The following is a 27813-nucleotide window of genomic DNA, read 5'->3' as shown; positions in this document are numbered from 1 at the left end:
AGGGCTGAAATGCCTGGCTAAAGATTTCAAAGCTAATTGGTGACAAAAGTAGGACCACTGGATCCCCTGCTCCCCAGCAGAGCATCTTTCCACCATACCATGCCGTCTCCCAAGATTTTTTTTTTTTTTTGCTATTGCACAATAGGCTTATTTCTGTCTTTAGTGCTCCAAATCAACTTTTTGATAAAGAAGATTAATATGCAGTAGATTCTTTGGCCTTGGAGCTTGAAATTCTTTCCAAGTCCTTGGTAGTGTACGTTTTTAGTTTAGGCATTCCAAAGTTGTTTTGCAAGCATTTGTATTATGCTAATGACTTTTGCTATCCGTGTTGCATCCTTTGCTGATGAAGCAGAATATCCACTTAGCAAATGAACGTGTATTTATTTGAAAATAATATGCAGGAAGTGGTATTAACAGTCAGCTTTAAGTGCCTCATATATCATTGCTGTTCCAACATAAGTTTAGATTTATTAAGAGGAAAACATACAATTACATTCTAAATAGTTTCAATACACAGTCCACTTATTTAAGTTGGAGGATATAATTTTCTTGCAACTGTAAGCAAGGACTTAAGTAGATTTATAAGAATTCATACAGGACTTCTTTGAGAGAGAACAGCCCCTCTGATTCCAAACTACACAAAATAACTTGACTGTAGAGACTTAGAAGCTTCAAGTGCCCCAGAGCTTTATGCTCCCAATAACTTTCCAGCCAGAAAATTCAAAGCTAGAAGGAAAATTAAACTTTGAAATAACTAAACTGAACTGTTGTCTCTGGCAGTCAACCAGAATGGAGATTACAATACGGATAGTAAGGGCAGGCTTGAAATCCATAAAATCATGTGCAGTGAGGCTACATTCACCAGAAAAACCAAATGCCGGGACAAGGAAGCATTCTGTGGAAATTTAAGTGAAGGATATTTTCATTCAATGCAAGGAAGTCCTACTTCACTTAGCGCTTGGTAAAGTCTCACATCTCAGAGTTGGAGATGATGGGGACATGACTCATAACAGTGGAAATGAGGGGGATCAGTGGGTAGAACGATCCTGCACGGTGCTTCCTTGGACAACTACAGAAGAGATGCTGTGTTGACCCGGTTGTGCAGTATGTACATTTCTGTCTTGTGTTTTTCTGTGCAAAGGGGATTGTCAATAAGACTAAAAATATTATGCGCAAGATGCCTAACGCAGATTCTAAAGTGAACTTGAGAGTTAAATGACTGCCATTCTAAAACCCGGCCACTTAACTTGAATCCCATCAGCCCTATTTCCAACTGGCTTTAAAAAGAAATCTCAAAACTGATACATCTAGTAATACATAACAATTTAAGGTATTGTCTCTAGAAAAACATTTTCATTCAAGAAACTAAAACTCTCCAATACTTGAATTTCAGACTCTGGCAGAGATAGTGGAGGAAATAATTTTGGTCAAAACTTTGCACTGACTCTTTTAAAAAGCACGTCTTTCAGCAGCTGGTTTTCTGCTTTAACTATTCATTTAGGAAGACCCTAATAGTGACTTAAACCATTAGACCCAAACGTCTGTTGCTAGAAGCAAGTCATGAATGCCATATTTAATAGATATTTCAGTGGATACCAGATTTATTTCAGTAATTTACAAGTATGGTCTGAAACGGGATAACTGAACTATTTTTCACTTGTCTCATACTTCAGTAGAGAAAAAAAAGAAAAAAAAGAAAAAGGAAAGAAAAGAAAGGAAGAAGGGCCTAAACCGAACAGGTGTCCTTTCCTCTTAAAACTATGTTGTTTTAGTGTGCAAAAACACTTGTCCTTGGGGGATGGGGTGGGGATATTTGAAGGATGCCTCCTTTCTGGTTACTGTGAAGATAGCTAAAGGAAGTACCCAAACTAGTTCCTAGGAATTGGGCTAGATGACCTATGTCTGAAAATGAATTAGTCTTCAATGATCTGTAGGGTTTTTTTGACCAGTGTCCTGCAAAATCAGAAAAGGCAGCCAACGTAAGAAACAAAATGAAGTGTGAGTTTGTCTAGAGCTCCAGCATGTTGCTTATTAGCCTACAGAGTTGGAAGAGACCTCTGAGATAATGAAGTCAGAATTCCTCATCTTCAGAAGAGAAAGCTGAGGGCCAAAGGTTTCGATGCCTTACCCAGATTCATGGACTAGTTTTGGTCAAATCCCCTTAACCATTCCAGTTCTCTTTCTACTGTGTTCCCTTTCCATCTGGGCTTCTTTAGAAGCAACAAAAGCAATTAGTAATTCACCTAGTGTTACCCTCTTACTTTTCTCATTTAAAAATTTTTGAATATTAGCTACTTGGAGAAATTAGACAATTAGCCATGTGGATAAACCTGGAGGTTCTCTTTCTTTACCATTTTCCTTACAAGCCTCTCTCAACTGCTATGACTTTCATTTTTGTGCCTCCGAGCCTTTGCACAATGACTGACACAAAATAAGAATTAACTGGCAATTCGATGACTAACAGATAAATTTTAAAAAGTGAAATCATACCCTAAATCTAGTAATAGGATTATGTAAACATACCAGAAATTTATACATCAGAAACTGTTGTTTCATTCAAAGCAGTCAGTTTGAGAGAGAACACATACCCTCATGATGCGATCATTGCTTAAAACATTTTGGGAATGCAAATTTTGAAATTCTCAGCCTGTGGCACATTTTTTTTAACATCCTCAAAACTGGAAAAATTTCATCCTTTGAGGGGATGAGTTTGATTTTTTTTTTTGATAATGACCAGAATCATTGAGTGGCAGGTGTGCTCAAAAATAGCTAATATTATTTTTGGTTTGCTCCTCCTACTGTTAAGAAAAATAAAAAACAAACAAACAAAAAAAGCAAACAAACACAGAATCTCGAGGTCTGAGTGTGTCTAGTAAATTGGCTCCACTCACATTTCCAGAATAAGATTTCCAGAAAAATTGTATTTTGTATCTGACTTGCCAAGGGGACAACACATTTCTAGATATAGAAGGGCAGGTTCATCTAGATATACATATATTTTGAAGAGCTCTGCATTATTTAATAGCCATATCTTTGATATGTTTACATCCCTAGTTTTTAAGTGTTATAAATAACTTTAGACTTTCTTTAGTTCGCATATGATGCCACGCTGACTGTGGGCTTCTATTTGTTTATACAGTTAAACTAAATATTATATAGAGACTCATTTTCTTTAGTCTGTTTTCTTGGCAGATGCTTTGTTGTCAGACAGAAAGAGGTTCTAATCCCATCCTTGCCGTTTACTAGTTAGATGATGTGGCCAAGTAAATCAGTTTTTGCATATATACATTGAGAATAATTATTTGGACAAAATATTTGTGTATGTGTGACAGTTAGTGAAATAAAATATATCAGAGGTCTGTGAACTATCTTCCTTATCCTGACCCACCTTCCCACAACCTGATTCCTCCTCCTCCAAATAGGCCAAGGACCAAAACTTCAAGTCTCTCTGGGATAGATTTAAAAATCTGTTATTCGGGCTTCCCTGGTGGCGCAGTGGTTGAGAGTCTGCCTGCCGATGCAGGGGACACGGGTTCGTGCCCTGGTCTGGGAGGATCCCACATGCCGCGGAGCGGCTGGGCCCGTGAGCCATGGCCGCTGAGCCTGCGCGTCCGGAGACTGTGCTCCGCAACGGGAGAGGTCACAACAGTGAGAGGCCCGCGTACCGAAAAAAAAAAAAAAAAATCTGTTATTCAAGTAAATTCGGAAAAATAGGATCAAAGAGTAACACACTGCTTTATGGACTTCATAGTTTTGAAACATTGACTATGGGCTAGTGGTCCTTTCTTACAGGCTCTAACCATGTCTCTCGGGATGAAAGAATCATTGCATTTAGAAAAGATAGCCAGTAGAAAAAAAAAAAAAAAGCTGTTTCCAAATATCCAATGATTCATTAAAATACTTTTTTTTCCTTAGAAAAAAAGTTTCCACATATGCACAGTAATCATTTGGCATTTTGTAGGCTTAAGCCTTGGGAAGTTAGTGGTATTTGGCTCCTGACATGGAAGTCTTTCTCTTGTCAGACAAATCCTTTCCCCGGCACATTCCTGTGCGAGTTTGTTTCTGTTGTGCCTGATGGCAGGCTGTGAGGTGTTTGGGCATGGTTCGCACTGCCTAGGCTAGGCGGACTCCTTCACACTGCTACTTTCAAGTCTTTCTGAGTTAATTTTAACTCTGTGCCTGTTAACTCGGTCACTGTTTCATCTAACTCAAGGTTCTTTTACCTGAAGGAAATTTGTCATTACTCTGCCATGGAGGATGAGTCAGTTAAGGTGCATTCAATAAACCAAATTGTAGTCTTTGAAATTCCTTCTGATGACTTCTTTTTGTTAATAATTCGTAAGTGTCTAGTAAGAAAAATATGAATACTTCTGACAGATTGGGCTATTTTTAGGGTGTGATAGTGCATTTTGAGAAAAATATGAACCACATTGCCTTTCAGCATTGATTCAGGAAATCTGGGTTCTGATGATTTGAGATTTATTTTCAAGTTTTAAATTTTATATATTACTTTCAAGAATGAAGATAACACTAGGGAAGTTTCATTCCAAGGAGCAAACACCAAGTAAATACAGAATATGGCAACAGTGTACATAAATAACATACTTAGTTTTTTTTGAAAAAAGGCAAAGGATTGATTTACAGTCACAAAAGCACAGATAACAGAAGGCAGTTGAGGCTTAAGAGTCATTGGGGAAGGAGACTAGGATAGTGTGAATGTTAGCATATGGATCAATTGCTGTTTAAATTGTGTGTTCCCATTTTCTTCATGCTCACACTTGATGTTTAAAAAATGTATGTAAATTCAGTGTTGCCATTTTAGAAGGCTATCAGGCTGTTTGGATGCTTTAGAATTCTTATTTTAACAAGTGATGTCGATGGTGTGGTCATAAATGCTCCTGTGTGTTGTAAACGTAAATATTTAAATGGGTACACTAAAATTTGTGAAAATTGATGCAAAATGCAAGAGGGGGGTGAGAAATATGCTTTATATCCTGCCCATTGGTAGCTGTATCATAGGCTCCTTTTTTATTTTATTTTTTTGATGGTCTCCAGCAAATTTATTTAACTAGTAGAAGACCTGCCTCAAAGAGCTGGGAGAGAGAAAAAAAAGTATATTTTATAAGCATCCTCCCAAAATGTATTTAAATAGAGGAGTCAATATAGATATTTTTATAGTACTACAGGTATTTGAAAGGAATATTTCAATATATACTTATATAAATGCATATGTGTATATATAGATATATATTACATATATAGGAAATATAAAGATTATAGGGAATCAATGCATCCGTTGACAGAATTGACATTTAGAAAATAGACTCATAAAAGGTATTTTGACACAATGGAAGATTTTGCTTAATTTTTCCCCATTTCATAGTGAAAAATGTATAACTTATTTGTATCCAACTACTCAGCAATTGGTTAAAAAAGAGTAACATAAAATTATATAGCATTTAGAAAATTGTGTAATCTTAAATTGACTGAAAATCTATGGCTTAAATTCAACTGCCATCAATGTAAAAATTAAGAAATTTTATTGATACCATTATTGATCATAATACTGTGCTACATTTTCATACAAATGGAGGCTATATTTGCATTTGATTTGCAGTTCTCAAATCTTTCACATATATATAACTTTAATTTTATCTAAGAATCAATTGCTAATTGGGATAAAATAAAAAAATTGTCTTTCTTTGGATAATTAACATAGCCAAGGCTCTTTCATTTAAGGAATAAGCATTAAAATTAAACAAATTAAACAAGTAGATGCAAAGCCTGACTCTCACAAACTGATGCTGCACTGGATGTTAATGAGAAAAAAGAAATCGGTTTAATAGATAATACTTAACACTTAAGGCAGTGAAGCCACTCTGTAGATCAGTTTTAATCTTTTTCCCAAATAAAAACAGTGCTTCTTTCTAATATGCCTGAATATTCGGCAGAGTGTGTGTATTTGCTTAAAATAGTATAACTTCGGTAAATGCACATGTGCCTGGAGAAGCAGTACTGTGATTTGACTAATAAATAGTAATATTCATGTAACTTTATAATGGAATTTAAAGCCAGGAGTAACTGTAGAGGTCAGTTAGTTCAATCTTTTCATTTTATACATAACGTATATTACTACGGTGTTTTTTACTATTGAAGTTAAACATAACCATGTTCAAATCTGAGCAGAACAGATTGTAAGAATTTTATAACCACTCAGTCATTACAATCACCTACTCATCAGCAAGGCATATTCACTCACAGGGAATGAATCATCTATTCATCAAGAAGCGATAACCATACTGACACAGATTTCAAATAAAAAGGGAGATACATATAGTGTGTGTGTATATATAGCAGCCCTAAATAATAAGCAGCAGCTTGTAATGTGCTTGAACATTTCAGACCCTACCTCACACAAGAACAACATATTCATTGTTGGGGTTCAGTTTTCCGAATGAGGCATTTATAATTTGGGGCTACAGATTTTGGGGCTAGTAATTACCACTAGAAACATTGAGTCTTGGTTATGTGTTTTGATAACATTTGCCAAACTATGTGCTTACTGACTATTCTAGAATGATTTATTTTTTTCTACTGACATTCACTTTCCAACATGCAGTTTTTTCTGAGATAAGAAAAATGGTCTGACAAAGGGTCAGGTTTTGTAGGTATACAGATGATAGGATGCTCATTTTGTCATTAAGATAATGAGTTTTATAGTTTTTTAGCGTTATTTTCTTATATATAATTTGCACTAAAGTTGTTGATTATAAAAATGATATGGGTTCTACGAAAAATATTTGGAAATATTGAAAAATAGGAATAAGAAAATAACAACCAACTACAAGCTTACTACCCAGAAAAAGAACACAAAACATAACATTTTGGTGATTTTTTTTTCCGCACTAGATATCCCTCCCCTGCCCTCCTCTGACACATACATGTACACACATATGTACATTTGTGTATTTTTATTATGCATTCTGGGTCCATCACTTATAAGCTCTGTGACCTTTGGCAAGTTACTTCGCTTCTCTGTGCCTCACTTCTTCATATTTAAAATATGGACAGTAATGATAACCACATTATAGAATTGTAAAGATTACATGGGGTAATAAAGAGTATCAGTCATAATATAAACTATTACTAGAGCTACGATTTTATGTTTTGAAAACATTTTAAAATTACCAAACCTTTTTCATTTTGATTTAAAAGCCATCCTAGCCATTGCTAGTATCTTGTATTATTTTCAGCAAGTCATCATAATACCTTTATTTCCCCTTTTATGATAATGGTGGTAAGTGGAACATCTGAAAAATATGTTCCATGCAAAATGGATCTTCACACAGACTTATTTTGTCATTTTAGTTTGATTTTTGAGAAATGAGTTCAGCACATCTGCCAAATCCTTTTATAAGATGCTACATTCCTGTTTTTATTTTAGTGTATTTCATTTATGAAAAACTCTTTTCTTCTCCACCCCTCCCCCAGACAGTTAGGCCTACCATCTCCATTCCTCCCTGTCCCGAACTATAATGTTGCTGTACATTAAATCTGTAAAATAGAAAAGGGAACAAAAATGGAAGGGCTCTGTCACTTTCTTTTTTTTTTTTTTAAAGTCATTCTCCTTTTGGTATATCTAAATTAAGCAAAAAAAAAAAAAAAAAGCCTGCCTTTCACAGTCTGAGAATATACCATTGGATAATGGACATTTTTTTTTTTTGCCAAATTTGAAATAGCAAAGTCTTTTTTTTCAGGGTGGGAAGCAGAAAGCTGGTTTGGGGAAGGGGAAGGTGGAGTAAAGCAAATGAAGAAGAATCAGTTTGTGAACATATGTTAATGTTTAGATTTTTTTTTTTTTTAAGTGAAAAGTTAACTCGTTAATGCTTTTTGTACAAACTGTCTTTGATACTATGTTTTGTTTATTCCATCCCAGAAGAAGTTAGCGGTATACAGCAAGATGCAGGACTCTCTGGAAGTCACCCTTCCCAGCAAACAAGAGGAGGAGGAGGAGGAGGAGGAGGAGGAGGAGGAGGAGGAGAAAGACCAGCCTGCCGAGATGGAGTACCTTAACTCTCGCTGTGTCCTTTTCACTTATTTCCAGGGAGACATTGGGTCAGTAGTGGATGAACACTTCTCAAGAGCTTTGGGCCAAGCCAGCACCCTTCATCCAGAATCTGCCATTTCAAAAAGCAAGATGGGGCTAACCCCCTTATGGCGAGGTAAGAATTCCAAAGCAGATGCTCTCCAGGGCACTGGCTCTGTTTCGCAACCGTCTGTACCAGGTTCCAGCTGGAGACTTGCCCCTGGAGGACGGATATCCACTCGCTTTTTAATTTTTAAGGACAGCAAGGAATTTCTTTCAGACAAACAGCTGGATCAGTTTTGTCACATGTGGAATGCAGGGTTGGAAAGGATGCAGTCACACCCCTTAAATTCCTCGTGGAAAGTAGTGATGCAACTGGCCTGAGTTCATAGTGGCAGGATTGAGCTGCGAAGCACCATTCCTTAAGCCCCGATGGCCCAATTTGGATCTCTAAATAATAGGCGTGCCTGGATCAGTGTTTAAAAATTAGCTCTTACTCATTCCACGAGGTGCTACGTGATGACATAGCAGAGGTCTGAGTCTGACCCAGGAATACATACTTTGAAAGCCTTTTGTGTTCTCTTGATGGCTTTCTCTGTCCTGCTTTGTTGTGATGTTAACTCTTTGTAGTGTACAACCCAGACATTATTGACTGTATCTCCCTGGTTTAAGCTATTTTTTTTTTTTAACTCAGTAAAGCAAAGCAGTAGATTGGGCTTCCTCTTCTTTATTTCCCACTATATAGAGGTCACAGAGAGGTGTGTTTGAATCTGATTTCTGACTCACAGAAAATGGTCTGATGACAACTTAATTGAGATAATTACAACATTAGAGAAAAAACAATCCATCATTCCAATGGTAGTTTTAAAGAAATATGAATGTTTCTTCTGAACTCACCTGGTTCTAAGAAGAATCTAGTAAAATGGTTCTCAAAGTGTGGTTTCCAGGACCAGGAACATGTACATCACATGGGAGTTGTTAGAAATGCAAATTCGTGGTCCGAGCCCCACACCTACTGAATCAGAAACTCACAGGTAGAGTACCTTGTGTTTTAACCAGCCCTCCCAGGGATTCAGGTGCAGGCTCAAGTTTGATAATTGTTGATCTAGTGCTGCTAAAAATCACAGATTGCAGCCTTCGAATCAGACAGATTTGGACCTTCGAATCAGACAGAGGCTCCAGAGGGAGGCTCTGGGAATCACTGTAATAAGTGCCCCATGTGATCCTATGGTGAGGAGAGGCTGGCCACCAGTGATAGGTCACCTGTGGTAGGTCACTTGTGGTAGGGGGCAGGTGAGAGGTGATGAGTGGTCAGTCCCCTCTCAGCATCAGAAGAATGGTTCTTTCTTGTCTGCCTGCCTTTCCTTCCCTTTTCTCTCCTCCCCTCCCCTTCTCTCTTTTCACCATCCCTCCCTTCTCTTCTCCTTTCTGATAAGAAATATGAACAACATTGACATACACAGTAACTTTAAAGAGGAAGGTGGAATCCATATTCAAGTGACCTAGACCTTGGTAGAGGTGAATTGGGAAGCATACTGCTTATTTGATTAGTAATTATGGACTTCCCACAAGAACTGAGAACTTAGTCCTCGAAACCCTAAGATGCTAATAGAACCAACAATGTCCTATTTGATAGCACATTGTGAATACTTTTAATAGCTTGTGGAGGGTGAAAATAGGAAAACTTCAGTGAATTAGCTGGCTTTAATAAATAGTTTGATATATCAATAATAAATCCTATCATGACAATCAGTCCCAGGAGAGTAATAAATGCAATGCCTAATTCTTTTAGCATACTAGCATATGCAGCCCAGTGATCATTTAACTTGGAATATAGGAGCAAAAGCCCCAAATTATAGAAAGTTGTAAGAGTGATTGTCTAAAGTATCATAACCATAATAGTTTTAAGTGAGGTGTTGTGTAAATGCAAAAACTCTACATGTCAGTGTTTTTCCCATAATCTGCATGACTGAGTGGAGAGGATCTTTGGAAGGCTGTCAAACTTCAGTATAGAAAGTGTGGATAATGGTAATGTTTTAGTAAGTATTATTAGAATTTTCTTGGCATTATCTTAAATCTGGCCTTCAAATCTATCTCCCGTTTCATTCATTGACTTATGCAGCGAATATTTATTAAGGTCCTACTATGTTCTAGGTAGTGGGAATATAGCAGTGGACAGGAGAGTCTAAGCTTCTATACTCAATGGAGCTTGCTAGTGAAAGAGACAGGCAATATATATATAATGAGATGCAAGGTATTATTTTACTTAGAGTGATAACAGATGGTCTCTCTAAGACTTACATTTGAGCACAGACCCGAAGGAAATAAGAGTGCTTCTTATCACACAAATATCTAGGGAGAAATTATTTAAGGCAGAGGGAACAGCCAGTGCAAAGGCCCTGAGGAAGAATTGAACTTGAGTGTTCAACGAGAAGCCGAAATACTAGTGTGAATGGAATGAAAAGAAGAGGTGTAAGTAGAGACCAGAATTTTTAGAGCTTTGTATGTTAGTTTATCAGAGTAGCCCAGGCAAACACAGCGTGCTTTTCAATTTCCATCTCTTCCTTTTCCACTGAGACTATATATATCCTATCTAGTTAACTCACATCGTTTTCCCCAATACTCAGGATAATGCATTTCTATGTGAAAAATATGGAATATGAATTGAATGATCAAGTGATTAAATTAGATGAACCAAGTTCATGCTATGTACCCAGGATTAGAAAACAAAAAAAGTCCTTAATAGACTTAATAGAGAATTTATTAGTAATAAGTTGTATGCAATCTTTGGGTACAGTTTTCTTATTTATAAAATAAGGGGGTTGAATTAAGTGGTTGTTGAAATCTTTTTTTTTCTGTGAAATTCTATGATTTCAAATGTATTACTTACTTTCCACTTGTGAATAAAACTTTGCCATAGTTGTTTCTAATTGTGAATTAGTGTTTTTAGTTAAGTATACATAAGTTGGATAAGATTCATATGAAATCCACAAAATGTAATTAAGGATTTAGCAACTATTGAATGTGTTAAAGAGAAGTATAATAAATTGAGATTCCCATGTCTAGTTAAGAGAGTTGCTGGAAATATTGTATTAATTGCCAAAGCAACACAGGTTTGCATAATGCAGTCTTTGGTTGGATTATGTTTGTTTTGGGTTCAGGTTTTGACCTTATTACTGCCTGGTTGCAATGTTATCTTTGAGTAATTCTCAAAGTCTCCCTGAGATTAACTTCAACTATAATATGTGTTGATTAATACCCATCTCCTAGGGTTGTTGTAAAGATATTTTGATAATATATATGAATTATTTGGCATAGGGCTTGATGCAAGGCACCAACTGAAGGTCAGATGCCTTTTCTCTCTACCTTAAGTAAGTTTCCATTCATTTGGCACATAGAAAACCAACCTTGGATCTTTATTCAGAAAACTGTTTTCTGGGAGTTTGTATTCCTGGCAAAAATACAGTGTTTTGGACATACTAAGTACTCAAGGCTATTGACAATGTTGATGGCCGTGGCAATAATACTTTAGGAGGAGCTGCTGAGCAGCTGTATTAAATTAAAGGGTCTAATTTATGGCATGAGGTTTTTACAGTGCTACACAAGTGCTACAGTACTTCAAAGGAATTTAAAACTGAATTATGTTTGGTTGCAGAATGTATTTCCACAGTAAATCTTTAGGCAAATGATAGAGTGTCAGCTAATGATGGAACAGCGGTCATACGTTGCGTCTGTATCTTGATGGAGTTAGGAAAGTCCTCTTTAAACGTTTTGCAGCTTTGAGGCAAGCAGTTGACAGTAAATATTTGTACTTTATTTGACATGACATCACGACGACTACCTCTTCTCGCATTATATCTCCTCATGGATTGAGTAGAGCTTCTCAATTAAGAAAACCTAATGAATCTGACTGTCTCCTTATCCCATCCAATAGAAGCGTTGGCTTCAAATATGTCTATTCACTGACCTCAGTGCTTAAGTGTTATTACAGAAAGTGTGTGTGTGTGTGTGTGTGTGTGTGTGTGTGTGTATGTAGGGAAAGCGAGTAGTTAAGTCAAGACATAGACAAATATGTCACTGGCTTGAAAACTATGCTGAGTGGTAAACTTGATACACTTTTTCTTCTTGTAGTTGAAAAGTAAATGTTTTCTGCATGACTGATCTACATCTGTCTTCTTGGAGCAACATTCTCATAAGAAAGCCCTCTCAAAATGAGCATTAAACTTAGCAAAGAGGAGGAAGGGGAGAGAGGGCCTATCTCCTGGGCCGACTGAGACAGGGACGGAGAGAGTTGGGCGGCATCTCTAAGAGGCACTGGAAGTAATCGCTGCTGGGAAGCTTAGAACAAACACGTGGGAGGAAATTGAGGCCTGGTTTATCTCATTGTCCTGCCTCCAAGGAGTAGGGCAGCTGACAGCACCCCTTGAAACTCTCACTTTAGAGTCACAAGGCCCATTTTTGAGCAACTCTAGAACAAAATACCTGGAGGGCAGTCTTTTGATATAATGGTAATGCTTAATGCCTGAGTGACAGAAAACACTGGAACACGTATCGTTTCACCTCTGACCCAATGAGTTATTTTTATGGGAAACAGAACAAGAGGAAGGGAATTAAAATTAGAGCGAGGGCCCTCTAGGTTGAGAATGGAGTAGCAGTTTTTTTCACTGAGGTTAATAAAAAGGTAAATGTTATCTTTTAACATGGATGTTTTCAATCAGTATTTATTCTAAGAATATGTTTTCTGGAGATTTTTAAGATGACTTAAGATAGAGGTTCTACAACATTTTATGGTCCTATTTTTCCTTTTAATATAGTCTTCATTTTTTTTTCAAAATTAGGTAACAAAATATTTATTTTTTAAAATTATATGTTGAATTTTCTCTTGCATAAAGTGTTTGCCCTTAGGTTGTTTTTCAGAGGCATTGAAGTTTAATGTCAAAAGTATCCCAGCTCCTGTGAAATTGAAAGAACCACCTGATGATCCATGTTAAAGTCTTTTATGTCTCTAAGACACATTTCTGCTAAAAACCATGCCAGTGGGATTACTGGGTATGCTTTGAGTGGATTGTATGAGACAATTTCTTTTTTTCTTTTTTTGTTGTTGTTTAGAAATAAGGGTGTGTATGCATGTGTAATATTCTTTAATCCCAAATGCAAACTGAACCAAAGTATATTTAGACTTTTTGTACATGTTAGACTCAGTGTTAACGTCACCCAAATATCCAGTATCATTGAGCCCAAAGTCACCACAGAGTGTGAATATCGCATAGTTCTGAATTGCTAAAAAGTAATATTGCATGGAAATAGCGTGTGCAGTTTTTCATAAGCTTTTTCATCCAAAAAAAATGTGGCTGTGATTAAATACTTGTAAGCAAAGAGTCATGTAATGAAAAAATTTACACACATATGAAATAAGCACACTGATTCCCAGGCATGAAACAAAGAATATCATCTGTTTCTTTGTATCAAGAATTTCTTTTTTAACAATCAAGATACCAGATAGTGGTTTTGAAATGTAGACTTGTCCATAAACATTTTCTGTTCAATATAGTTTCATTTACTTGTAGACTGCAACATTATTTTTGAAAAGAGCTGCATAGATCTCTGCAAACTTTATGTTAATATCAGGAGACATACTGACTGGGAAAATATTAAGTTGCTTCTAATTTGATTTTTCCCTGGGGCATTTTAAAGCTTTGTTCAGCCTCTATGGGGTGCATTTTTTAGAATAGATTTCTACTTTCAATGCTAATGTGTTCACTAATCACAATACAATACGTCATAAGTAGGATAATATTTTTGGTAAGGAATTTTTTCATTATTCATATTTCTGCACGCATATCCAAAATGCGTAAGCATCTGTAAAATAAAATTAGGTCCGTGGACATACAAATGGAAAGAAACAAAAGGAAAGCATCCAGGGAAATGACATATACTCTCTGTACTTTTGACATTTTAATGGGGGATATTAATAAAGAGAACTGTCTGTCTCTGGCACACACCTGTGGGTTGAGTTCAGCTGTTTTTATAATGAGATTCTGGCCCCGCAAGAGATACAAATTATGAGCAGAATGAAGGGTTTGCCACCAAAGATTGGATCTGTGAGAACAAAGGAACAGATTGGTGGTGGCAAAGCTGCACTGTATAATATAAGGAGCCTCTATAAACTCTTTGTATGAGTTTTAAACTTTAAACGTTAACAGCTTTCTACTGTGGGTATGATAGAAATATTCTACAAATGGCCATCATTTAAGGCAAATTGAATTTTCTTCCTACAGCTTACACGATTTTCCTTCTTGTCATTAGCAGCCATGTTTCATATGTCAAAGGAAGACCATTCTTAAATAGAACATATTTGCCTCAATGCCAGTAAGTGACTTTAAGTGCTATTTTCGGATAGATTGTGATTGTGACAAAACTAAGCCATTCAAGTAAAAGTTTGCCAGGACTGTTGGAAGGTTTGAAGAAGAGTTTGTCCTTTCATCCTTTGCCTCTTGAAGAACATCATCGCTTAGATTTCCTCAAGGGTTTTGAGATCCATGGAGATCCTGAGCAGGGGATGGGAGGAAACTTGAACTGAGACACTGAATAGCCATCTGTCTGTGGATGGGGTGGATGATAGCGCTGCTGTAGGGCTGATGGGGAGAGAGAGGAAGAGCTCGCAGTGTTAGTGCCACAGCCTTTAGGGAAGCTAGAGAAAGGAAATGTTTGAACAACCCGGTGATAATCATAATTACGTTCATCAAATTACACATGTAGGGGTTGAGTCAAGTTATATAAGCTTTCCCTGAGGCAAGAAAACTATGTCCTGGAAGTTTATGACGTGAGAACGTGAACATGTCAGACTTCTGAATACTTTTATTTCACAGTACTTCTTAGGATATCTTTTATTCCATGGAAAGATCTAGCAAGGTTCATTTATGTGGAACCCAGTATAAAAATACTATTTTACTGTACTTGCATGACTAATGTACTAAGCAACCTTATCATTATCTATAGATACAAATCCTCCATAGGACATGTCACAGAATGGCTAGAGGTATGGGGACAGAAGATATTTGGAATTAAATGAGCTCAAATCCTCACATTTGATTGGAGGACACTGAGCCACAGAGAGGTCAGCAGATCATTTGGGGTCCTACAATGAGACAGGGTAATTGCTGGGTGTCAGCTTTCTGGCTGAGCACCCCAGACTCCCAGGCCCGTGCTTGCTTAGTTACCCTGCACTGGAGGCACCTGGCTCTCACTGGAGGTATCGAGCTTTCTAAACACAGTTCTGACTATAACGCTCCCTAGATTAAAACCCTTTTAAGCTCACTGGATCTCCTCAGGACAGCGCCCACACTTAGTGCATGGCTCATAAAAACACACCCATGTGGGTCCTTCTTAGACCATAGTCTGTTTGCCACCATCTGCCCACTGAACTCTTTTTTTGTCCCTCAAATGCTATTTGTGTGTGTATGTGTAATTTTTGGCCTTTTTTTCACATACTTTTTCATTAGCCTGAAACAGCAGTCCCCAACCTTTATGGCACCTGGGACCTGTTTCGGGGAAGACAATTTTTCTACAGAGGACGTGGGTAGGGGGGAGGGTTTCGAGATGATTCAAGTGCATTACATTTATTGGGCCTTTATTTCTATTATTATTACATTGTAATATAATGAAATAATTATACAGCTCACCATAATGCTGACAGGGGGCAGAGCTCAGGAGGTAATGCGAATGGTAGGCAGCAGCTGTAAATACAGAGGAAGCTTCGTTCGCTCTCCCGCTGCTTACCTCCTGCTGTGTGGCCTGGTTCCGAACAGGCCACAGACCGGTAGTGGTCCGTGGCCCGGGGGTTGGAGACCCCTGGCCTAAAACACTCTTCCCTACCTCTTCACAAGGCTAGCCCTCCCGACCCTTTCTATTTAGCTATTACTTTCTTAGGCAGCTTTAGTGCCCTTTCCCTGTACTTCCCCTTATGAGAGCACAAACCAAATTACATTGCTCAGGTCTATTTACTTATCTGTCCCCTGCCAGATTGTGATTAAAGGTGATATCTGTCCGGTCATCTCTAGTCGCCCCATGTTTCACACATAGTAGGTCATCTATATAAACATGTCAAGACCATTGAGTGGAGAAATTGAATTGAAACAAAGTCGAGGACGAGAGACCCTCTTGCTTATTTATCTCCAAGTGCTATTCTCTGATATCATTTCCCCTTCCCTAAACATCTCCTCAAATCCGTTACCCCAGTTGAGTCTCCTCCACTCATGATTTCCACAGAATCTTCACCAAATTCTAGATGTTCAGGTTATAGTTACAAATGTGCTGTCCTGTGGCACAGGTATGATGAGAGCCAGCCATCCAGGCAGGCTACCTGTCTTCAAAGCCCAGTCTCCCACTTGCCAGCTGTGACTCTTGAGCTTCTTCCCTGCCTCAGTTTCCACATCTCTAAAATGGGGATAATAACAGTAACTACCTCATAAGGTTGGAGTGAGTATCCAGTGAGATCAAATCCATGCAAAGCTCCTGGCCTAGTATTGGGCATTTGGTCACTGACATTAAATGTGAACTATTATTATTTTCAGTTTAGAAACTCCCAGACCTGTACAGAAAAAATAAGCTTGGAACATACTCTTCTTGGTGGAAAATGGGTGTTGGCAAGCATCACTGTGATCTTACTTCCATCTGTTACTTTCAGCGTTAAAATGCTTAGTTTGGGTGAAAATTGTATTTTCCTTTAAAAGAAATTGGTAAACATCACCGTTTCCAACCTACCTGAATCGCGTCTATGGCATAAGCTTTTCTTACCTGAGACTTAAATACCTGTGACCTGTGCTCAGACTTGATGGCAGCAAGACACGCAGGAGGAAACAAAGCTTTCCAGTCCCAGACTTGCCGACCTCAGCCTAGACTGTGACAGCCTAAGCTAAACAAACAAAGCAGGGGACTCGTTCAGCACCTGGACCCCTGAGTACTGACCTGGCATGGCAACTCAGAGGCTTACCTGGTATCTATTCACCTCTGTGTGGGGAGAAAAAGAGTGTATGCTAATTAGCCTGCTTGTAAAATATTGGACAAGTAGAGGCAAGTCTATCCCAGAACTGAATCTTATGTAAATAATGTATTTTTCTGTCTTCTCAGACAGCTCAGCTCTCTCAAGCCAGCGGAGTAGTTTCCCGACTTCCTTTTGGACCAGCTCTTACCAGCCCCCATCTGCACCCTGTTTGGGGGGAGTTCATCCTGACTTCCAGGTCACTGCACCCCCTGGCACCTTTACTGCCGCTGACCCCAGCCCCTGGTCAGGACATGGGCTGCATCAGACTGGCCCCGCCCCTCCCCCTCCCGTGTCCGAGTCCTGGCACTACCCTTTGGCATCTCAGGTGAGCCCGTCCTACAGCCACATGCATGACATGTACATGCGGCATCACCACCCCCACATGCACCACCGCCACCACCACCACCACCACCACCATCACCACCACCCTTCTGCTGGCTCTGCCCTGGATCCATCCTATGGGCCCCTGCTGATGCCGTCTGTGCGTGCGGCCAGGATTCCCGCTCCCCCGTGTGACATCACAAAAACAGATCCGACTACAGTCACCACTGCTACCTCAGCGTGGGCCGGAGCCTTTCACGGAACCGTGGACTTAGTGCCAAGTGTGGGGTTTGATACAGGTGAGCCCGGTGATTTCCTCCTTTCCATAAAAGAAGAAAAATTAATGAAATAAATACAGAAAAATGGAGGATGTTTTAAATACCTGGAAAACTTTTTTTCTCTTCCATGGAAAGTTCAGCTTTGCCCATATGTTTATAGAACTAACCATTTTTCAAGAATTCCTGCATTCCTGCAGAAACTGGTATGACTGCGTGAGAGAGGTCTCAGAACTTTTCTCCCATTTCTTAAGCTAGTAATCTGTTTCTTTGAACTGGAATCTCTGGCACCTTATATTTACAAAGATTTAAACACATTCTTTAAATCTCCCATGTCTCTGTGCTCTCTACCAGTGATGTGTAATGCCTAACAGAATTCAGAAATAGTATGTTTCAGTAATTTTTCCTTCTCCCTTTTTTGTCAGGTCTTATTTATTATTTATAAACCAAACTGCTTTCTGGAGTATAATCCATGTAATATAATCATGGTCTTTAAAAAGAATTATGGAACGTATTTTAAAGGAATGGATTTCTCTTCCCTTTCTTCTCCTTCCCTTCCTTTTCCTTCATTTGCCTTTTGTTATTTTCCTCCTCCCTCCTTCCCTCCCTCCCTTTCTTCCTTCTTTCCTTCCTCTTCTCATCCTCCTTATTCTCCTTCCTTTCTGTTTCTTTCCCTCTCTCTCTCGTTTTAAAGCATCAGACTTGAGATTACTCTAAAGTAATCAACAGATTTAGAAAAAAATTGGTAAGGGAAATATTTCTTCACAGAGCATTCAGCTCCTCTCTGGAATTCACTAGTTCCGAAGGTCATGGTGTTAAATGTTTGAGCTTGATTTTTGGACCAGATTACACATATTAATAGTGTTAGTAGTTCTGAGTTCACAAAATCACAAGCATCACAGGCTAAGAAGACAAATCAGGTCAGTGATTATATCCCCAGAATCTACGTTCCAAAGGCAGCCACCTCCACCTCCAATCCCAGGTTCTTTTCCTGGAACACTTCGTGACAAATTAGAATTTTCTTTCCAGAAGTTTAAGGAAACTCACTCTTTTCTTTTTTTTATAAATTTTAGTTCTTTATTTTTTCCTTGTGATTAGAAAACTCACTCTTTTCATAGTTTTTCTTAGTTTTATTCTTAGTGTGCAAGGTCTTTAATCTGAATGCTGGTCACAGCAGAGAAAACCCCAGAGTAATAAATGCTGAGCATCAATTTGCGTTCACCCTGACATAAGTGAAACATTCTTATCTTGGTTAACTTGTTCTTTACTGAGCTTTCCAATGTTGGTCATTGCCTAACCTTACCCATTTCAGCTTCCTACTTAGCCTCTGGGTTCAAGCTGGTTTTCTAAACTCTCAGGGGACTTGGTTCTCCCTCTCTGTGAGAAGAGAATATGATGGGGCTAACCACCACAGGCTTCCCTCCTTCCTTTGCCACACACTAACAGTATGAAGGCAACTCTTGCGTTGTTTGATGCCTGGGGCCAAATCTAATGAGAGCCCCAGTTTGGTAGCTGCCATCATTGGCAGCCAGTCTCTGCAGGCTCTCACTTTCCAGGTACCTGCGTGGCCAGAGTTAACAATGCTCTTAGCAGGCAAATGGAATATTTTCTTCTTTCTTAGTTTGGGCTTCTTCAACAGGATACCATACACTGGGTGGGCTAAACAACAAACATTTAGTTCTCACAGTTCTGGAGCCTGGGAAATCCAAGACCAAGGTGCCAACACATTCAGTGTCTGGTGCGGGCCCACTTCCTGTTTCATAGATACTGTCTTTTCAGTGTGTCCTCACTTGGGGAAGGGACAAGAGAGTTCTCTGGGATCTCATTATGAGGGCACTAATCCCATTCATGAGGGCTCCACCCCATGACTTAATTGCCTCCCAAAGGCCTCACCTCTTAATACCATCACATTTGGGGTTAGGATCTAACGTGAACTTTGCGGGGACACAAACATTCAGTCTGTAGCATCCAACCTTTGCATTTTATAACATAAAGTGGAAGGTGGATGTGATTGCCTTTGCTCCCTGTTTCTCTCTGTCACTTATTACCTACTTTTGTACTTGTTAATTTTGGTGTGACCCTGTTTCCTTGACTCACTGTCCAGAATTTTGACTTGAAACAGTCTCTTCGGAATGAAAAGTCATCCTACTACCTTTTGGAAGTAGAAGAGAGGGGATTTTTGTTCTCTCTGAAGAATCTAGAGAGCACCCATATGGGTATATTATATAATAGTTCTTAATACTTACTGAGCTATGAATAAATATGTATTGAATACCCACTATATAGGGTATTGCCAGAGATACTTTATATATATTTTTTTGCTTTTAATCCTTAAACCAAATCTGAGATGGATCTTCTCTGATTCAGTTATTGATAAGGACACAGCTCAGTTTTCCTATTTGAAAACTGCTTCCTAAATCACAAATGCTCAAGGTGGATTTGAACTAAGACCTACCCCAATCTAAAGAGTTGCTGGGGTAGCATCTCCCTGTTTATATAGGTAAAAGAGACTATTAATTAAAACTGTTAAATTAGACTGTAAATGGTTAATATTGAGGAATGAAGGTTTACCTTTTGGATGTATGTAGTGCTCTTCTTTGTCAGTGTGGGTTTAGGATGATGATCATGATTCTTTCCTGTCCCATAGTTTTAACCCAACTGAACAAAGACAAAGGAATCAAGCAGATAAAGATCAAATCATTAGCATAATTATTGATCAGGCCAAACTGGAGATCTTAGATTAGGCTTACTACCATAATTGAACTTCCTGGAATCCTCAGCTAAGTTTAGATATTGGGAGATCCAATCCTAGGGAAAATCTAGTCTTCAGAGAAGATTCCCATAGACAACTTCCTTGTCACACAGTTTAGAGCCTCGTTACTGTGAAAAGAGATGATGGTTGGTCAGATTTGCCTCAGAAAAGCATAGTCTGAGGCATGACTTACCTTACAAAGGCAGCAGGAGGAGCATGCACCTCCCTGCATGTGGGTGGCCCCAAAAAGAGAGAATTGAAGGGGCTAAGCCACAGGGACTCATTTTCCTCTCCTATTCTCAGGCATCATATCAAATATCACATCTCTCTTCCTTTAGGAAGAGTTAGGAGTGTTTTAGGTCAGTTTCCCCAAGAAACAGACTCTGATGCAGTTTTGGTTGTAGGAAGTATATGCAGTAGTGTTCTCAGGGCAACATCTTTGTGCAAAGGGAGAAGAATTGAACAGGAGAAGTCTCACAATGAATAAGTTCAACTGAACCTCAGTGGATTCTACAGGGAGCTCTAGATCTGGGATGGCCTTTTATAATTGTCTTGCCTTAAGTCAAGGTGGATGGGCTTTTATATTCCCACACTGATCAGTTACGGGATGGATTTGCCCCTGGAAGGAAGGTCATGACATTAGGCAAGGTAGCCTTGTTCAGCTGAAAGCAATTCCCAAAGCGAAACAACTGAAGGTCGTGAGCTGCCAACAGCAGGAGAATGAATATCTCAACACAGAATAGTGAGGGACCTGACAGCCCACCACAGTATCCACTACAGAGGGACAAAAAAAGAGCGGTAGCTACTCTTCCACTTTTCTAACTACTTGTAAAAGAAGTTTCTGTATAATAGACCCAAGCAGGGAAGGTAAGATTGTTGAGAAGAATGAGAGATGAGTCCCTCTATGTAATCTGTGTAAAGCTGACCTGACCGTGCAGCCCAAAACAGCTCAGAACTCAGCATCTTTGTTAGGTGACTATTGAGCAACTGTGAAAAGAGCCTGCATTCAGGTGAGACAAGCCTGAAACTTCCCAAAGACCAGGTACTTAGGCCACCAATGTAAGTCATTTTTACATTAGGAGGTAAATAAATTAATCCAACCATTTGGAGAGAAATTTGGTAAAGAATATGCCCTTTTCGTCAATAGGGGGAAGGTTGAATAATTTTAGGTGCATTTTAATTTTGCAGCCATTTAATGAAATTAAGAAGTCTGGGAGGTTGAGCATGATATAATGTTTAGTGACCTAAGAAAGTTTTAGAGTATCTTGTATGGTATAATCCAAGGGTCAGCAAATTTTTTCTGTAAATGGCCTGATAGGAATATTTAATGCTTTGTGGGGGTCACACTGTCTGTGGCCACCACTCAACTCTGCTTTTGTACTGTAGAAGCCCATCGCAGACAAAAAAATAAATGAGCTGGCGGTGTCCCAATAAAATTTCTATTGATACTAAAATTTGAATTTTATATGCTTTTTGTGTGTCATGAAATGATACTCTTCGTTTTTCATTCCTTCTTTCTCAACCATTTAAAAATATAAAATCCATTCTTAGCTCATGGATTATGTATAAACAGATGGTGGGCCTGATTTGGTCTATGGGCTATAGTTTGCTGACCTCTAGTATGTATAGTCCCATGCGAATACTTGTTATCTGTCGACACACATACATATGCATGTGTGTGCCTAGAAGTATATACCCCAACTTTTAATGGCCATTACTCCTAGTAACTAGTGTGCAATGTGAGCTTTTAAGCTGGTTTTATAAGCCCAGCTCTGTCCCTTGCTAGCTACAGGGCTTTGGGCAAATTTTTTAACCTGCTTGGTGCCTCAACTTCCTTATCTTTCAAAGATGTTTCATTGGGTGGTTTCAAGGATTAAATGAGTTAATGAAGTAAAACATTTACAGATGTGCCCTGCACATAGTAGGTACACTATAAATTCTGGCTACATAAGGGAAAGTGATCAGACCTTCACTCATTTTAGCTTTAAAAAATTTATTATTGAACAATATTTCATATATCATACACTTTAGCATTTTAAAGCATACAATTCAGTGGGTTTTAGTATGTTGACAATGTTCTACAACCATCTCCACTGTCTAAGTATAGAACGTTCCCATCACCTCCACAAGAAATTCCATACTTCCTCCTTCCACTATTACCTGGCAACCACTAATCTACTTTCTGCCTCTATGGATTTTCCTACTGTAGACATTTCATATAAATAGAGTCATACAATATGTGACCTTTTGTGTCTGCCTTCTTTCTCCTGGTCTGTGTTTTCAAGATTCATCAGTATAGGATGTATCAGAACTTCATTCCTTTTTAGGGTGGATACTATTCCATTGTATGAATAAACCACATTTTGTTTATTCATTCTTTCAGTATTTGGTTTGTTTCTACTTTTTGGCTAATAAGCATAATGTAATGAACACTCATATACAAGTTTGTGGGTGAACATACGTTTTCAGTTCTCTTGGCTATGTACCTAGTAGAACTATGGGGTTGAGAGAACCTCACTTTTTATTTTATATACCTCTCTATTTCTTGAAAATATTTCAAAGAGCATTTACTATAGCCATAATTAATTTTTTAAAAATTTAATTACAGAGTATCATAATACAGTAATAGAATAGGGTTCTGGGGTTTGGTAGACAAAATTCTTCTACAAGCATGAGGAGAGATGGTCCATCTTTTCTGAAGGGCCCAAGCTAGGGTGAGGAGAGTGAGGTGCTTCAACTCAAAATTTAAAGAGATACTCACTTTCCAAGACGTGCAAGTACATACCTCCTTAAATTTTACCTCACCCTGCCCTGGCCCTGCTTTCCTGCCTTGCCTGATCTGCTGTCACTTATTGCTCCCTCTGTTGAATGGATACTTCATATACATCGCTCAGAACGATCAGTGTGTTGATATGATTGTAGGGCATCTGTATCTGCCCTCCTTGTGCAAACAGCAATACTCTGTTAAGAAACCTGGAAAAAATATTTTTGAGCTCTTAAATTTTGATAGTGAATAGGGAGCACTGGGCAACAATAGGGAAGTCAGGAGTTCACAAACGTCCTTCTTTTATTTTTTTCTTCATAGACACTATGTGTCTGATAATATCATAAAAGTCGAATCACCTTAGATAGTTTTCTGAATTTTTTATGATATAAGGCCTATAAGCTATATATATATTTATATATGTATAAATGTATTTTATACATATATGCACTTATATATGTATAAATATATGTATTCATAGTTCTACATATATATTTATAGTTATATATATATATATATAAATCTGATTTAATCTGAATCTTCTAATCTGAATATTTTGTGAAAGAGACGTCTTTCATAAATGACCCAAAATGCATTTTAATGCAATCTAAGTTGTAATTATTATTGCTTAAAATTATTATACAGTGTTCCCTTTGAAATAGGCTAATTAAACTCCTTCATTGGTTAAGATCAGTCTTGCTTAATACTATATGGATGCTTTACATTGAAATCCATTAGAAGTATAAATATCTTTGTTTTATCAAATACAGGAAATAAAAGAGTGGGGTAAAAATAGCTCACATACTAGAGCAGCAAATGGAGAAGCAGTTTCTCTCCATGAAAGAGAAATGGATATAAAGTCACCACTTGCTTTTCCATCCAGCCTGTAAGTTACCATCTCTCTAGATCACCTCTCAAGACCCATGCTTTCTTGTAGGTGGTCTGGTGCTGACAAGCTTTGGAATTTTATTTGGAATATTAAGGGTATCAAAATCATGGAGTTTTGCATACAGTAACTTCTTGGAAATCATTTCTCTCTCTAAACATATATATTTACAATAAAAGACCAAAGGAAACCAAGAGTTACCAACCTAAGACATTTGAATATTTACCTGATAGCCTAGTGCTCCAATTCCAGGCTTTATAATGAAAGATAAATATGCTAAATTTGGAGAGAGATCATTGAGAGCCACAGTAATAATTAACAGGATAGTATGAGCTCTAAAAAATATTAAAACACCAAGATATTTTTCAGCATAGAGAAGAGAAGGCATCAAAGCAAAACATATGATAGGGGCTCAACTACAAACAGTTTCTCTCTTTTCCATTTCACCACTTCTTTGGAACATATATACTAGTCATTTAATATATACATGAAGGTAATGGGGTTGGTGATTCATTGAAGTCTTTCCTGATGTTATTAATGATTTTTATAAATGAAGAAGTTAAGGAATTTTATTTAATAGTGTCATAAAATAGAATAGACACAGAAGCTTACTTCTAATCATTTGATTTCAGCAGGGAGACACATTAAATGGCATTTTAATATAGAAGCCATCCCTAGGACTATGTGATTTTTCAATGACAGTCACTCTGGTCGATAGAGATTTATAGATTTCTGGGTACTTACCTTGAGGGCCTTATCTCAATTAGAATAGTTAAAATGTCACAAAAAAATAGTTGTGGGTTAAAAAAAAATACTAGGAAGAATGTTTATAAAGTAATACTTCCTGTGGACTTTTTTTTACAGTTTATTATGATTTGGTGACAGTAAAGACTTCAGTAATTAACAGCTGATTGCTTCACACTTTCTGTAATCCTTTTTCTTTTTCTTTGGCCTATGGCATAAGTCTATTTTCCGCTGAGAGGAAAAATAAAAGAAAAAACACCAAAGGTATGTTACAGTATTTACACACTCTTGAATGGTGTTAGTTGTACAAGGCACATGTCCAGAATGACAGTTTCGTGACCAGAAGAAGATGGAAACCATCTTTGAGAGGCATGCAAAAGGCCAGGAGATCCCAGCCAGAGAGTGAAATCTGCATGAAAAGTAGCAGGATGGTAAATCAGAGGGAGAAATGCATTCCAGAGCACTGCTGTCAGTTTTGAGTATCCAGGGCTGGATTCTGCAGGGCCTTAATGAAACTCCCCTGCTCTCCCAGGGCCATGTAGACCTTGCCCATGCTCTCTCCCAGCCCTTCATCCTTAGAATGGTGCCATAACGTCACAATGCCTGAAACCTGGGGATTTCTTCCCACAGATCCTCCTCTGACCTTATAGGACAAATGCAGAAGCCTTCTGAGAGGATTCTGAATGTTTTAGGATGCATTTGCATAATAATACAAATAATTGCCTGTGTGGTATGTGTGTGTGAATCCTTGTGAAAGACATGTTAGTTAAGGGAAAATGCTATTTTTCATACATTGCTGGTAGAAAATTAAAGAATTGTAAGATTTTAAAAAGTGAACTAGAAAATGTATTACAGTTAAAAATTCTCATAACCAAAAAAAAAAAAAATTCTCATAACCTTTGGCACAGTATTCTTCCTCTTGTGAGTCTATGCCACACAAATACAAGCAGCAGCATATGAGGATAGAGGTACAAAAATGTTTATCGTGACAATACTCATAGTAGCAAAAAAGTGGAATCAAGTGACTGCCGTCAAGAGGGTAATGTATGAGTGAAGTATGTTTTGTGTGGTATTGCTGACTGAAACAAAAAAAGAGATGAAGAAGTGCCTATATATGCCCTTTTTATAAAAAAGGGATGGCGAGAAATCCTGCATATGTGTACATGTACTTACAATTCAATGAAAGCAGTGAAGACTAGTTTGTCAATTTGTGTTTCCTTTTGGGGCTGAAGGTATTGGGGTCACTAATATGAGTTTAAGGAGGAGAGAATAAGAGAAAAATATGTATGTATGTATGTGCATATGTGTATGTAAGAGAAAGAGACAAGGAAAAAGAGAGGAGAAAGATTGATTTTATCAACAATTTACTCTTTCCCCCAAACTAAGGGGCTCATAAAATGATGGTAAACACAGGAATGTTAATCTTTGCAGAGACGTTTATGGAAAAAGCAGAGGTCCAAAAAATAGATTCCAGGACCCATATGTTCACTTAGCTATATTATGCTGAGCAAGCCTCTCTACCTCTCTGATCTTCTTCCTTAGATGCAAAATGGAGATGATACTCCCTACTCTGACACAACTAGGAGATTCCAATGAACTAATGAACGTGGTTGTGTTTTCTAGATGGTGACACATGGTGCAGAGCTAAAACTCTCATTATTCTTAATAAATATGGTGCATTTCAAACAGAAAAGGTCACACTGGAGATGTGAAGCATTACGCATAATTGAGATGCAAACTTTGAATGCCTCTATCACTTTGACTATTTCTAATTTAATTTGTTTCTGTTCTTGAAGAGTAGCTGTGATATTTATTGGAGTCAAATTTCCCAGTAGTGGTGTTTGCTGGTATTGGCCATACCTTGAAAACTGGGTGCTTTAGTATTGGTTGGGCAGATTATGAGGGAAGGGAGGATAAAGAATCCAGAAGATAAAGATTTGAAGGGTCAACAGAATATACATCTTTGACATTTTTAAACATAGTGTTCTCCATCTAAACACTCTACCATGTGGTAGAGGTTACTAAAAATGTATATCCTATCCCATTGTGCTTATGGATGGTTGAGATATTTGTTCTTGACACTCACATAGATGAAAAGGAAATTTTATGTGCAGAATAAGGAAGTTAGACTATGCATATAATTAGATTCACCAAAACTCCATTAATACATGCTAATCTTCTAAAGTTGTGAGCTAAAAACAGATTCATTTTCCATTCTAGTATTAATTTTGTGAACAAGTTGCTATCAGTAGCTATATAAATTGGGTGGCATCTCTTGCTTTCTGAAATGTTCTCTTAAAAATTGCAAGCAAAATTGGGCAACACCATTATCTTTTTTTTCCTTTTTTTTTTGTTTTTTTGTGGTACATGGGCCTCTGACTGTTGTGGCCTCTCCTGTTGAGGAGCACAGGCTCCGGACACGCAGGCCCAGTGGCCAAGGCTCACGGGCCCAGCCGCTCCGCGGCATGTGGGATCTTCCCGGACCGGGGTACGAACCTGTGTCCCCTGCATTGTCAGGCGGACTCTCAACCACTGTGCCACCAGGGAAGCCCAACACCATTATCTTGATTATTTTCTTGAAGGAGTTGTCATCAACTACCTGTCATTGACTGGGATTGGGGATTGGGGATGTTGTCAAAGTACACAGTGTCTTCCCAAGAGAAGCTTATATGCTTGCCTGAGAGGAGAGCTATAGAGGTTCAAAAAACTCATACTTAATTCTAACATGACTCTAATGGAGAACCACTCAAAGCATTAAAAGGCTTGTTTCAGGGGTCAGTGTATTTTGTACCAGCAAATTGTCTTTTCAGTAATGCTTTCCTATTTCCTGTATCACATACAGGCATGCATCTAAAAGAAACAGCTCGGGAAGCAGCCGCATGGCACAGGGATATTGGCTCGGTGCTTTGTGACAGCCTGGAGGGGTGGGATGGGGAGGGTGG

At 38.2% G+C, this 27813-nt stretch overlaps 1 protein-coding gene across 4 annotated transcripts in view; it reads left to right on the top strand.

Annotated features, from left to right (window-relative positions):
• The window catches only part of VGLL3 (vestigial like family member 3), a 47603-nt gene that overhangs the window by 4395 nt on the left and 15395 nt on the right, over window positions 1-27813 (top strand). Inside the window, exons 2-3 of one of the 4 annotated variants that reach the window (XM_030860965.3) lie at window positions 8105-8222; window positions 17216-17749. In XM_030860965.3, the coding sequence (XP_030716825.1) occupies window positions 8105-8222; window positions 17216-17749 (652 nt within the window). Of the gene's footprint in view, window positions 1-7936; window positions 8223-17215; window positions 17908-27813 lie in introns of those variants that run through there. The other 3 variants (XM_030860962.3, XM_030860961.3, XM_060297933.1) reach the window with 3 other exon arrangements.

Source organism: Globicephala melas, chromosome 4, assembly GCF_963455315.2.
Source record: "Globicephala melas chromosome 4, mGloMel1.2, whole genome shotgun sequence".
Lineage (NCBI taxonomy): Eukaryota > Metazoa > Chordata > Mammalia > Artiodactyla > Delphinidae > Globicephala > Globicephala melas.
The sequence above is the reverse complement of the archived record's forward strand: the minus strand, read 5'-3'. Positions and strand labels throughout refer to the sequence as shown.